At 33.5% G+C, this 14,736-nt stretch overlaps 2 protein-coding genes across 3 annotated transcripts in view; both read right to left on the reverse strand.

Moving 5' to 3' along the window:
- LOC132733993 (MATH and LRR domain-containing protein PFE0570w-like) overlaps positions 1 to 8,003 on the reverse strand; it is a 75,503-nt gene extending 67,500 nt beyond the window's left edge. For both annotated transcript variants that reach the window (XM_060720695.1, XM_060720694.1), the window contains exons 1-3: positions 7,859 to 8,003; positions 6,061 to 6,232; positions 103 to 390 (exon numbers count right to left, since the gene is read on the reverse strand). In XM_060720695.1, the coding sequence (XP_060576678.1) occupies positions 103 to 390; positions 6,061 to 6,232; positions 7,859 to 7,941 (543 nt within the window). In that variant the 5' untranslated portion in view covers positions 7,942 to 8,003. The remainder of the gene's footprint in view (positions 1 to 102; positions 391 to 6,060; positions 6,233 to 7,858) is intronic.
- A 1,789-nt stretch (positions 8,004 to 9,792) lies between these two features.
- Positions 9,793 to 13,234, reverse strand: LOC132733998 (universal stress protein Sll1388-like). Its single transcript, XM_060720697.1, has 4 exons — positions 13,027 to 13,234; positions 12,174 to 12,254; positions 11,766 to 11,878; positions 9,793 to 10,417 (listed from the first exon to the last, which is right to left on the reverse strand). The coding sequence occupies exons 1-4, from the start codon at positions 13,094 to 13,096 to the stop codon at positions 10,208 to 10,210; spliced, it is 474 nt and encodes a 157-aa protein (XP_060576680.1). The 5' UTR covers positions 13,097 to 13,234; the 3' UTR covers positions 9,793 to 10,207.
- Between the last annotated feature and the right edge of the window lie 1,502 nt (positions 13,235 to 14,736).

Consider the following 14,736-nt stretch of genomic DNA (forward strand, 5'->3'; position numbering starts at 1 on the left):
TTGAGAATGTTATTTGGTAGGAACATTACAAGAAGTACATACAAAGCAGCCTTTTTGTTGCTATGCACTATGTATTAAGATATATATTTTACATTTACTTACATTGATGATTGGGTGAAAACCCTCGTATGCTCCAGGGTATGGCTTCGCTGTCGTACGCTGTGCTTCTTTTGTAGTAGAAGCTGCTTTTGAGTTCACAGCTGTGGTATGAATCGGTGTTGTGCCTAACAAAGTTTGAGCAGCCTTATTATCACCATTTCTCTCTGATACATTGAACAATTTCAGTAAGTATGCTATTTTATCAGATGCTGTCTGAATCCTCTGAAAGAGTTGCTTCTCCTTGTCAGTCAATGGAATAAACTGAGTTTCACTTACAGAGCTCAAGTGTGACTGCAATATCAAAGATATGTTGATTATATACATGTAATGTCTTGTGCAACACCTAGGTTTCTAGGTCAAATATCAAGGTCACACTTTTACATGCATTGAAGTATTGTTATGTAACTTGGTTCAAATCTTTACCATTGTGAGGCTGAGTGCTGAACAAGGTCTAAGTCCAATTCCAAATTCCAATTTTATTGCATGAAACATAATACAATGTGTATAGCAAACAAACAATGTAACAAGTAAAATGGTTTCCTGCGGGGAACACTTTTTAATGATATAAAGATATTTCATTTAACTATTTTCAACATTGTTTGGGGGGATAAATAAACGTTTGTATCAGGAATATAGTTGACAATAATCGATATATATAGAAGAAGGTCTTTGGAAACTGGTGACCGTTGAAAACCTGAGACCGGAAAATGTCGAATATAAAACAATTATTTCTTATTAACAATTATTTCTTATTAAGAAAATGATTAAATACCATTTTCTGAATAATTCCGAGCAAAAAAATTAAAGTAAACACACAAGTTTACGCAGAAAATATCATTATTTAGTATGGCAGATGCCACTACGAATATTTTAATTTTGTAGATTTTCAGTATAAAAAATTTATTGTTTGGTTTAAAAGTCACGTGATTAAGGCAGGTAACATGGATTTTAGCTCGTGCATTTAACCTGAATTTTACATACTTTTTGGATATATTGGATATTATTTAATTTTACCCATGAAATATGGTGCTATATCAGTCAAATATAATTCATATTTTTTAAAAATAAATATGAAAAATAAATATGAAAGTGGGCGGAGTCAAAACTCATATTTATTTTAAGGGACTTCTTTCGCCGTTTTGTTTGAAAAATTTGATAAATACAAAAAACTTTTTCTTGAATTTTGTTTTGAAAACTATCTAGCATGATAGAAAATGGTCTAACTAAGAAAATTAATCCGAACACCAATATCTTTAATTCAGTAATTAACGCTATACAGACGTTTAAAGAGTTGTTTACATGACGTCACAATGAAGCGCCAAACAGCGCGTGCTTACGTATGAATTACTGCGCGCTGTACAATTGCAGTTGGTAGCAAGCAAGGGGATTCGTTACCATTTTCTTTGATAATGAAATTAAATAAAAAGGTTATTTTTTCGTTTTTCGTGAAATATGGTATATATTTTCACTCAACATGATAAAATGCCACATATTTTCACTCGCCGTACCGGCTCGTGAAAATATGTGGCATTTTATCATGTTTCGTGAAAATATATACCATATTTCACGCAAACGAAAAAATATCCTCTTATTATTTTTTGTGATAGTAATTGGATTTATATACGGGGCAGATGTCTAAAAAACCAAATAGTGAAAAAAATGACATAAAATGTGAAAATAAGAGAAAAAACAAACGTGAAGCAAGCTCGCCATTGTATGTAGATTATAGCACGGATATCTCGGGATTATCGTCAATTGAATCTCAACAAGGAGATCACATTACACACTGTTTTACACACGATACAATAACAGATAATTCTACGTTAAAGAAGAGTAAACAAGGCAGTCCATATTTTGTTTCGGAATTTAATGCCGGAATATTTGCCGCGGAGATGTCTTACTCACAACCGCCATTCAATATGATGCAGTCGCCCTACCCCGGTAGCCCGCCACCAATGGCAGCAAGCTTTGGGTTCGCACCTCCCTGGGCAACTGAGTTACTACAAGATGTAAAACATATCAAAGAACAAATGAAAACTGTGGATAAAATAGAAAAAACGGTAAATACGATAAACTCTAAGGTTGTTGATCTTGAAACAAAAATGAAATCAATGAATACTCGATTAAGTGACAACGAAAAGTTCTGTGATTTTCTCACAAAAGATAACGACTCAATTAAATCGGAAATCAAGGAGGCGCGAAACGAAATGAAAAATTTACGATCATCATGTAAAACTATTCAACAACAATCAACCGAGTTCCTCGCGCAAAAAAGTGGACTTGAGGAACAAATTACGAACCTCGAAATACAGTCTCTTCAAAACAACCTCCTGTTCTACAGTTTCCCAGAAAATGAGCATGAAAACTGTGAAACCCTAATTAAGGAATTTTGTGCTGAAACGTTAAAAATCGAAGACACTCATGAATTTATATTTCAAAAGGTTCAGCGGCTTGGCAAAGCCAGTGCAAAAAAATCTCGTCCAATCCTAGTTTCATTTCATTATCGCCATCAGCGTGAAAGAGTGAGAGCAGCTTCGTTCGATCATGCCGACGATTTGAAGGAAGCCGGACGCGGGATAGGGGCCCAACTCCCTAAATCCGTTCGTGACGCCAGAGTTCCATTGTATCCCATAATGAATCAAGCAAAAAAGGACGGCAAACATGTCAAATTTGTGGGCAAAAAATTATTCGTTGACAATATTGAAGTTAAACCGGATTCGTATTAGCGGGGTCATGAGGGGTCAATCAAGATACTATCATGGAACGTTCACGGATTAAAAAGAAATTTATGTGACAATGACTTTTTACAACTTATAAATAAATATGATCTTGTTTTACTAAATGAGACGTGGACTCTTTTTGGTGATACATCGCAATCTATAAATGAAGAAAATTATGAGAACCACACAGACGAAAAATTAGATAAAAACTTTAGTGAAACTGAAATTAGAACCGCTGTATTTTCACAAAAAAATAACAAATCTCCAGGGACAGACAATATTATTAGCGAAATGCTTAAGTCAGCATATGATATTATATCACCATTTTTGTGCAAGTTATATAATAAAATTTTTAATTCAAATGAATATCCTATCTCATGGGGAGAAGGAATAATTGAACCAAAATTTAAAAAGGGTGACATTAACGAATCTAAAAATTATAGAGGTATCACATTAATAAATATTTTGGCTAAAATTTATTCACAACTTTTACTCAATAGGTTAACCATATGGGCAAATGAACATGACAAAATTTCAAAAAATCAATTTGGTTTTCAGAAAGGGAAGTCAATTATTGATTGCATATTTATTTTACATTCTATAATTGCTCGGGGAAGAAATTATACTGCATCTTTATTGATTACCAACAGTGTTTTGATAAGATTGAAAGATCATTTCTATGGCAAAAACTCATTTCAGAAAACGTAAGTCTCAAATTAGTGAACGGTATAAAATCTATGTACAAGACTGTTAAATCATGTGTAAGGTATAAAAACTCATATTCAGAATATTTTAGCTCAAATATAGGCCTAAAACAGGGAGACCCCAGTTCATCTCTTCTTTTTATGCTGTTCGTCAACGACATAACACAATATATTAATTCAGACCTTGATGGGATTTTCACTTTAAACGAGCTTTAACTGTTTCTACTTCTATATGCCGACGACCAGGCACTATTTTCTTCTTCGCCAGTTTCCTTACAGTTAATGTTAAACGATGTCGTTAATTATTGTAATATTTGGGGATTGAAGATTAATACTTCTAAAACAAAAGCTATGATTTTTGAACGTGGCAGACATACAACATTTGATTTTTACATTGACAACACTCTAATTGAAATAGTTTCCTCTTTTAAATATCTAGGAATAACTTTGTTTAAAAATGGTAACTAGTTTTGTACCCAAAAAAGTATTTCGCAACATGCTTCATTTTCTTTATTTAAAATACTTAATTACGCCGAATTTTCAATGTCCCAAAAGCTTTCGTTATTTGATACTCTTGTCGGTTCCGTTCTTAACTTTGGTTCACAAATATGGGGCAGTCATAAAGCACCAGATATCGAAGCTGTACATACAAAATTTTTAAGACGGGTTCTTTGCGTCAAAAAGTCAACCAATTTATGTGCACTATATGGTGAAACTGGACGATTACCGATGGAATGTAATAGAAGAATAAATATGCTAAGTATTGGGTACACATATTAAAACAAGATCAAAATTCGCTTATTAAACAAACAATTCTCATGCTGAAAAATCATACAGATAATAGAAATAATTTCTCTCAAAATTGGGCAACTCAAATCAAAATGATATTAGATAGTCACGGTTTCAGTTATATTTGGCATTGTCAGTTTGATATAGACATTCCGTTTGAAGAGATTAAGTTAAGAGTTATTGATACTTACAAACAAAATTGGTACTGTGAAATAAATAATTCTAGTCGCTTACATTTTTATTCAATATACAAACACGATTTTATGTTGGAGAAATATTTTTCAGATGTTTGTGAACAAAAATTTAGAATAGCTTTAACTAAATACAGAATATCAGCACATAATTTACGTATTGAAACTGGAAGATATGACGACACACCCAGGCAAAGTCGACTATGTACCTTTTGCAATTCTAATCAAATTGAGGACGAATATCATTTCTTGTTGGTCTGCCCTTACTATAGAGATATAAGAATAAAATATTTGCCAAGTTATTATTGCCATTGGCCAACAATCACAAAGTTTGAAAGTATCTTATCATCTAATTCTAGAAAAATGACTCAAAATTTATCAAGATATTTATACTTTGCCTTTAAAAGAAGAGGTAATTAACATTTTTCTCTTAATTTATGTAGTAATCTTTGTTTTTCATCACAAAAAAAAATCAAATAAAGATTTATATTTTTGTCATATAACAAATATCCCTCCGCTAACACAGATTTCATAACATTTTGTTTTGCATATTGTTGCTAATAACTATGTTACCTGTCTATTATTATGCTAGAAACGTTGTTATAATGTTTAAAGCAAATAAACTGTATTGTATTGTATTGTATTGTTTGTAAAATTTGAAATAGATATTAAAGAAACATTGATAATTTTCAAACACATCATTCAAGTTTTACCACCTTAAACGGTAAAATAATTATAGAAAATTAGAAATATCACGTAATAGTTTTTTGTTGTTAATTAGGTGTAATTCGGACTAATTCCCTAGAGGTAAATCCGTAACGTACTGGCAAACGGTATTAGCTAGGTTTTCGAAAAGGTCAATTAACCAATCATGTACGGTTTACAGATCACATGTTTCTCCATGTACCGAAAACAGGTCACGTGCTCCTCCATGCCTCAAAAGTTAAACGCGTACCAATACCCTGCGGTCTGAAGACCGCAGGGAAAAATATACATGTATATATGTCTGATGGATAAGACAAGCGGTGGACCTTAACAAACTGACCAAGAGAAGAATTTAAATAGGATATTATCAAAATATGTTACCATAAACAAAGCAAACTTTATTTGCAGAAAAAATGAATTTTGTTTAGTCATACATAAAGGTCAAAGGTCAGAAAGAAATGTGTGTACAGACTTAGTCATTATAAATTGCAGGATTAGATTACAAATATTCACCATCATAAAACTTGGATTTAATTTAGCCCACACGGTAGAACCAGGTTTATAGGTCAACGGTCTGGCCAAAAGAAATGTGCTTGTTCTCTACATTCTACATGTATTGAGGGATAAAAACTAGGGATCTCAAACATGGCCGTTCACAGTTTGTTGCTTCACATACAGTTTTGTAGTTAGTTCAATCAATGATGCTTCAATGTACATTTGCATTATTTTCAAGGGATGGCATGTCTAGAACACAGGATATTTAAGTATGCAAACAGAATAATTCAAACTTACACAGGTAGGTACGACCAAACCTGTGCTATATAATCATATAAAAACTTCAAATAAACACACCTGAGTACTTTTAGAATTGTTTTGTGTTGAATTTGTAGCATTTCTTGAACTATTGATCTTGGTCCCACCTTTATTGTTCGCAGAAGTGACAGTGACTCTACCTACAGCTCTCTGCACCAGTGTACTTGCTTTGTCCCAACCTGTTCTACCAATTCGAAGAAGCTTTCCAAGACTGAAATAAATGCAAAAACATCTTACAAAATTTAATTCTATGTAGCTCACCTTCCATATTTACATTAACAAAATAGCTTTAAGACCTACCAGTTCTTCAGCTACTGACAGTGACATTAAGGGCCGCCTTGCCAATTTTGATAAAATATACCGGTAGTATTGAAATTCCTTCCAAATATTGGCATGTTGATTTTTATGTTTCTTGCAAAATGAAAATTCATGCAAATATTTTGTTTATTAAGACAAATGAATTTGAAACAATTTTTAATCAAAACCAGACATTTCTATCTATATTTAAAAGTATTTGTCAGTCTATTTGTAAATTTGGCAGCATCCCCTGCTAAAATATATTAAATTTCCAAACTTTTTGTTCACAATATAATAATTTACTCTTTAAAGTGTAATCAAGTTTTGATTGTGTACTTTATAAATTGTTTTTTTACAATTTGTTTAATCTATGAAATATCAATAAATTGTGAAAAAAATAAAGAAAAAATCATCAGAAATGATCAGATAATAAATAACATTGCAAAATAGTGTAAAACTATGGTGGCTCATTTGTGCCATTTATATTTTCGCCCCGCGACCCAGCCAAGCGAAAAGTCGAGAATTAACAAGTAAAAATGGTGGGGGAGTGAAGCAAAAACACACCAATAAGAGGGAACACGGGGCAAAGTGTAACAAAAAAAACAAAAACAAAAAGTGAAAAAAAAAAAAGTTTAATAAATAAAACGTCACCTCCTGCCCCAACCTAATTAGCTTGTTTTTGCTCCGAGCTCCCCCATACTAACTTGCTAATTCTCAACTTTTCGCTTGGTGGCAGGGTCATGGGGCAAAAACACGCAAATTAGCAGGGGCACGGGGTGAAGTTTTATTTATTAAATATCGCTTGGCCCCGCTAATTAGTGTGTTTTTGCTCTGCGCCCCAGCTGTTTAATTTCTTAAATCTTGATCCGCAACCAGGCAGGTCGAAGTTTTATTTATTATTTTTGCTCTGCGCCCCTGCCATTTTTAACTTGTTAACTCTTGACTTCGCTTGGCGGGGTTGAGGGGCGAAAAATCACAAATGGCACAAGTCAGCCACCATAGTTTTGCCTGGTGAAATTTATTGTATTTTTGTGTTCTCATCATTTCATCTGGCAACCCCTGGAGCGAAAAGCTTATAATTAAAATGTGACAAATTGGTAATAAAAAGTTGTATTTTTGTATTATCACCAGGGGACCCACAAAGAAAAATCTAGACACGCCACAAATCAGACACCATACATTCCGGCAAAATGTTTAAAATGATAAGTGTGGTCGGTGTCACTGTGTTACATTCATGCCAACTAAACCTCGTTCTGGTTCTGGAAATGCCAGGTATGCATATAATTTGAAAAGTGTCTTATGGTTATTTTTAGTGTAAAAGCAGATACTCCAGGACACACTCTGTAAAACTTAAAGGTAGTTCTGGCTTCCATAACTTTATATGTCGCTTTTACTTTGACGTTGCGACAGGTCTAGAAGTACTATAAAACCTGTTCGCTGAAGTATCTTTAGCTAACTTAAAGGTATCTAATATTCTTGGAAAGGCTCAGATACAAAGTCAAAGGGTCGAATTTGTAACTTTACTTAAAAGCAAACTTACTTGTATTTTGAATAGTCCCAGCATTCCGTGGACTGGTAATTCATAACGACCAACAATAAGAATAAAAGTAAATTCTTATTCATAGTATCGTTATATTTCAGTATCTATACACATTGTCTCCATTGTCACATTGTTTTGTTATTCTCAGCGGATATGACGTAATTCGTCAAAAAAAATGATGACGTCATGTGTCACGGCTAAAATATTTAATCGAACACAATTATATTAGATATTGTTCCCTAAATTGTGAAACATGCCTGGGCTTTTTTGATTTGAGAAAGACAATGTCAAAGCCCGATTTTTTTTCTTGAAATTGTGAAGTTTAAGCGTTATTTTCCGCTAAATTGTGAAAAGAAGAAGCGCGATATTGAGGGTTCTCGATATTGACAACAATTTGTGAACTTCAAACCCATATTTTTTTTCAAAATCTGGATACAGTACAGTAAGGTGTGATCCCTCAGAAGCATTAATCACAACAAAATTACTAGAAAATTGCAGGCTCAGTTTGATTGAGTCTGTACATGAGTGCAACATCCATTACACCCACTAGCACCGGCTTGAGTGGTAGGCTACTTTCAGTAAGCTAGCTGGATAGCTTCCTCGCATGTAATCTTGAATCCATATGTAGTCACCTGGCGGGGATCATACCCACAACAGTTTGAAATCAACGACATAAACCCATCGGTCACTGATCAAACAAACCATATTGTTTACATGTTTATAAATAATTTTAGCGTTTTATAATTTTACGATCAATTGCATGCACGTGCGTACATACGTGTATGTCTTGGCACACACCTGATTTAATTTATTTGTATGGTAAGAATCGAAGGCCTTTGGTGTGAGATCTATGAGCCTAACCGCTAGATGGTAACGTTGAACTAAGTCATGTTTCTTGACGGTCTTACGCAAGTCAAAGATGCATCCATGGGTCGTGCACGCACGGCTTTCACTAACGTTTTCAAACTGAGACAAATCTCAAGCTAAGATAGTCTAAAAATCAAAATCGAGCGAGATTCTCACAAGGAAAAAGAAAACTTTTACTTAACCTTTTCCCAACATTTGAGACTTTTCTCAACCAAGACTTTTTCTAAAGATTTAAGCAGCGGTCTTCAAACTTCGATCGAATTGTGCCTTGTCGTATGATTAAAATTAAGCAAAGAAATGTTTATTTTAAGTATATCTACTGGTAGTGGCATATATATTCTAAAGGATAGTATATGTATTATTATAGACGTTGAAATATGATTTTTTTTTCAAAACGGCTTATATTAAGTTTTTTGATATATATGATCAGAACATGTGCTGGGATTGACAAATATACATTTTATTTGGATTTTTAAGGCGTTTTAAGCTCCACACCCCAAGTGTCTGTGGGTGTGACAACGTAAAGTGAACCCGTAGAATTATCTCCCCCATCCCCGACGAATACTGTCTCCCCGGTCACAATATTATGACTCCAGGGTCAAAGTATTGCGCCCTCCCCACACGAAAACAAATGATCGTCGCGGAAAATTTTTGACATATTTCAAATAATGACCTTTATGTCTTCATTTCATATTGTACGAGACGTTAATAAAGATTTGCTAAAAGGCAATGAGAAAATAGAAACATAAAAGTTAAATCACGATTAAATTTCAAGCCTGATTTAATCTTTATCAGGCGTAAGTAGAATGATTTTTACAGACGAACCTTTTTTCTTATTTGGTTTGGACTGTGTTTGTTTAATTTACTAGAGAAACAACAAAACAAATTTACTTCCAACAACAGCAACACCTCATTGTTACCATAAGTAACAAATTCTATTATAATATTACCAAAGAAGACTTTATTTTTCAGCAGATGTAAAGTAAAAACTTCATAACTTGACTCGACTTCAATCTCTTTTTATATAGTGTTAATTCTTAGTTGTTTTCTTTTTTTATAAACGAAGATCCAGTCGTCCTTCTGATGCTGCATGCCGTAGCCTGATCAACATATGATAAATGTTGTATTTAAAGATCAGTCAGTTTATATTATATTTAATATTTAATTGCAAATTTTATATCCATGATATACAAAAATAAAACAACAGAGAGACATTCTTGTCTCGATTTGACATTTAAAAAATCTCTTTTTTAAGAGAAGCATTCAAAGTATACAAAAACACGTAATTGATTTAGTAATTACCCAAAGGGCCTCATCTGGACCTTAGGACAAAGAATGTCAAACAAAAACGCCTAAAACTAATACAAAAGCATACTCAATTAATAAATTGCCAATTACATTGTATTTAAAACTTCATCATAATAACAACAATCAAACGTTTTGGGCCCATGTTCTTTTCTAACATGCGCTCACTAAAGTTTTTCATTTAATCACTTTATCAAATCGACAAATGCACACTGGGATATGTGCGTGGTGAAGTACAAAGTCACTGACGCTTCCAAGAAATGTCCGCCGGAGCGTCCCAAGACCCCGACTCCCTACAACAATCATGTCGGCGGCTTCCCGTTCGGATGCTTTGATGATAGCTTCCCCAGAACTATGGCCGTGTAGTTGTAAGACACATCCTGACACCTGTGAAAATGTGCATAAATAATTGAAAAATGTACATAAATAATTGGAGATCTTTTTTAATCTATTACATGCCGAATATTTTTTCAATGATCATAAGTCTGAGCTCTTGCACAAGAATTAGTCAAACGAAGATATAGCTCTATATGTGACCTGACATGTGTTGTTATTAAGGGAACATATATCAATTTTGAGTGCGTTATGTACATGATCTTACATAATTAAATTATATATTAACTATAATCGATTCACTATGAATTATAACCAGAAATAGAAATGTTTTACTTAAAAGTTAAATGCTAGTTTTTGGTGTTTTTTTCTGGTGGCTCGAAGTCAGTCAGTAGCTCCTAGTAACTTATTTAACTTGCGACAGTCCCTGGGAATGGAGAAACATATCACAAGGTTTCCGGTGAGGCAGAGGTGTCTGCAGATAATAGGAGTCAAAGGTGGTTTCCTTAGGTATTGAACAGAATATTACAGTGATTGTGCAGGTGAAATAGTTTGGTTTTGAATTGGTTCCATTTCGTTACTATTGCTGTGATATTTATATTTGATATGTTTAAGATTTATTTGTACATTTGCATATTTTAGACAAATAAATCTACCTGGTATATACTATAATGTGTTGATTGATCTTTACGCAATACGCTACTTATTTTCAAATAATAGATTCATATAATAAACATATTGTAAGTGATGCGTTAGCTCTGGCCTTGAATGATACTTGGCTATAAAGGGATATTATTAAATATTGATATTTCCTCACTTCCATATGTGATATGTAGCATATTAACGAAAAAACAAACACATTTTTTTTTCTTTTTCTATTTTTTTTTTTTTTTTTGCCTTATAATATAAAAAAGAGCAATGTTTGATTGCTTATACTAGCGCGGGAAAAAAACACCCGTAAAGAAGGTGTCGGCAGACGCAAACGAAAGTCAACTTATAGTCATGATTGCGAAGTAATTATTATTAACAATTTTAGAGAGAAAGCATGATGTTTGAATAGAAAAATATGCAATTTAGAACAAAGCGCAACGTTTAATTTTATGTAAATCTACAAAATCACAGAATTATAAGAATTTTAAAAGGTACGTCAAAAATAGTCCCACAGAGCTATATCGCCCACAGATGTATAGAAAGAGTATACATGTAAATAATACAAGAATAAATTAAAAAGGCGTTTTGCTGTGATTCCATATGAAGATTTACACGTTAATTATTTAATAAATAAAGAATGTTAGAATAAAATCGCTACAATGTTATTTTCTGAATAATTTTCATAACTGTTAATATGAAATGGAAATGGATGTCAGATTCTTGTACACAGGTACAAGGATAATAAACTTACATTTGAATCAGTGAGTTTTTGTTGGAGAGTTTTGACAATATGGTTTACATGCGTTGCGTGCTCATTTATAGACCGTGATATAACATCCGGGTCCCCTGTCATCAGATTTACGTCTGCAACAAATATGTTTTACAACAAAAATCGTATATTTAAGTTAGCAAATGAACGTTAAAAACTATATCAACATTCTTTAATTTTATAAGTAACTGCATACATATGGAAGGAATTAATAAACAACCATTAGACGGGCGATGACCACTACTAAACATGAAATGCTTTTAAAATGACGACTTTATTTAGATGGATTCAATTTGCTGATCAAAAACATCGTGTGTGTTTAGGATAAGATTTGGTAATTCGCCTTATTTATTTGATGCACAATGGATCAATATATAATGTGTGACATACTTCCATACGATGAAGGTAATGTGTCGACATTCCAGGCTAGCAAGACATGGTCGTCGCTATGACGTAAATTTTTCATGTACCCTGAAAATAAATGTTAACAACATCGTGAGCAATCTGCTCGCACTAGACCTTAATATACTATATCACAACTGACGATGACTAGACATCAGTCTGCATGCTCAAAGCACATACTCACACTAGACCTCAGTTTGTTACCACTACATCCCAATCTGCTCACACTTCATCTCAGTCTAGACGAACTGCACCACAGTTCGCTCACACTTCTTCTTAATTTTCTCACAGAGACCTCAGTATATTTGCAATACATCACAATCTGTTCACAATAAATCTCAGTATGTTTACATTATATCTCAATCTCACTCTAGACCTAAGTCTGCTCAACATTGGACCTTAGTCTGTTCACACTACACCACAATCTACACACACTAGAACTCTCACACTTCATCTCCATTTGTTCACACTGAATCTCAATCTATTCACTCTTGGCCTCAGTTTCCTCGCACTACATCTTAATCTGTTCACACATCTTCTCATTTTGTTCACCCTCTGTCTACTCACACTTATTTAGTTGACGAAATATCAAAAAAAAAACATGCATTCTAAAAATAGAATTTTACAAATACAATGTACTATGACACATTCATTGAAAATGAAAACTTAAATATTTATACTTTTGCTAAGATCAACATTATCAGTAAATTCAGGTGAATTGGAGAAGAGTTATTTCCCATTTTTAAAAATTAAAGCAACGACTGACTTGCTTGGTATGAAAACTTGTTGATGCATCATAAACCCTCTATATAAAAAAAACAAATATATGATAAACACTCACAGTCAAATGTGGCATTAGAATGGTCACTTCCGTCCATGGCTATGAGAACTTTCCTTCTTTTATCCGTCATATTAGCTTTGTGTATCGGGTGTCCGTTAAGTAATACTTGTCACACTAGTCAGTAAATAAATACACGCAGACGGACGAATGAAATATTTATCACATTCTATCAGTATATTTTCAAGGACAAATGCATCTGAGTGACTCGTGAATCAACTCCGTGTAAATGATAAATAAATTATATCAATTCTTTATCTGTTGATACACTTGTATTGTTTCAATGTCATGGACATACATGTTATTGCAAACCCATTTTAAAAGTTCATTTTAATTCACGATATGTCCACGTTGACCTCGTCTTTTTATGTCTGATCCTTTAAAAAATCTCGCGGATGTTTGCTCTATATACTCATATGCTTGTCATTTAGAACTTGTATTGTTTATGATAATGGCCACTGGCCAGGCTGTCTATTATAATCGTAGAAATATGATATATTTTTTTTTTAATTTTCAAAACAGCACAAGTTTCATTGATATATATGATAAGTATATGTGCTGGGATTGAAAAATATACATTTTATTTGAATATTAAGGCGTTTGGAGCTCCACGCCCAAAGTGTATGTGCGAATATACCCCGATGTGACACCACTAATCCCCACCGGTCTGCAATGAAAAATAGAGCAACTTAAAAGTCGGAGATGCAACTCAGAAGTCTGTGCCACTTAGATGTCTGCGTCACTTTGAAATAGGTCGCTTCCACTTAAGTCAATATATACACTTTGTTTTTCAGTTTATCAAAACAAACAGTTTCTCTCAATAGTGTTACAACTTACAAGTACAAAAATCAGTTTTTGATAAGTTCTTGCATAATAAGTCACACTAGTAAAATCATAATTTGTTCATTTAACAACCTGTATTTCCATGCATTGAGAGAAAATTATAATGTGGCCTTCAACATTGATAAATGATGAGCTTAGTAAGAGCCTACTGGAAAAGTAAGAAAATACAATTCATGTAGATTTGCTGTAGCTTGTATACACATGCAATTGTATATGGGGCTGACAGCAGTGAGGGGACATAAGACCTTGTGTATAATTGTGATGTCAAAGCTGGGATAAATGCTCCAAGCTGGGTGTCTGAGGTTACCTCGGGTATTGTGTTTTTTGTTAAAAGGGGAGATAACTGCATTGCAAACTTCGTTAATATGGAATTTGGAGCTGAATCCCCTATAAGTTGAAATGCAATGCCTCAAGAAAGCAAATCCTGTGTCTATCACAACCACTATAGTGTATTCTAAAGAAATATAGTTATATAATTTAGTTATACTAGTAACTACCTCAAAACCCTAACTGCTAACAGTAATATTTTTTGCTGTTATTTCTTTCATTTTCTCCCCCTTTTTCACGTTTGATTCTATACTACTAATTGTGTGATTTTCTGCCAACGTCTCTTTAAACAATGGTGGAGAACAAGTTACACTTGAAATGGTGCATTTACTGCAAAAACTGCCTCGTTTAGGACAGTTATTATATGAATTGAGCAAAAAGTTTATTCATTATGCTCACGAGCTCTGCTGACTGTAAAAGCTAACGTTACAAAGAACGGCAAGTGTTCAAATGTGTCACGGCCCTTTGAAAATACATGTATATTGAGGCATATAAATAGGGAAGCAACTGACAGTGGGGGGGGGGGGTCTGTCAGTTAACGTT

This window comes from Ruditapes philippinarum, unplaced genomic scaffold (genome assembly GCF_026571515.1).
Source record: "Ruditapes philippinarum isolate M1 unplaced genomic scaffold, ASM2657151v2 ctg1181_1_1_1_1, whole genome shotgun sequence".
NCBI classification, from domain to species: domain Eukaryota; kingdom Metazoa; phylum Mollusca; class Bivalvia; order Venerida; family Veneridae; genus Ruditapes; species Ruditapes philippinarum.

Excerpts from the sequence above, each read along its gene's own strand:
- LOC132733998 (XM_060720697.1), bottom strand. The coding sequence starts at position 13,096 with ATGACGGATAAAAGAAGGAAAGTTCTCATAGCCATGGACGGAAGTGAC. Across the intron at positions 12,255-13,026 it reads TTCTAATGCCACATTTGACT|GGTACATGAAAAATTTACGT; the intron begins GTGAGTGTTTAT and ends ATTTATTTTCAG. Across the intron at positions 10,418-11,765 it reads AAAAACTCACTGATTCAAAT|GTGTCAGGATGTGTCTTACA; the intron begins GTAAGTTTATTA and ends ACATTTTCACAG.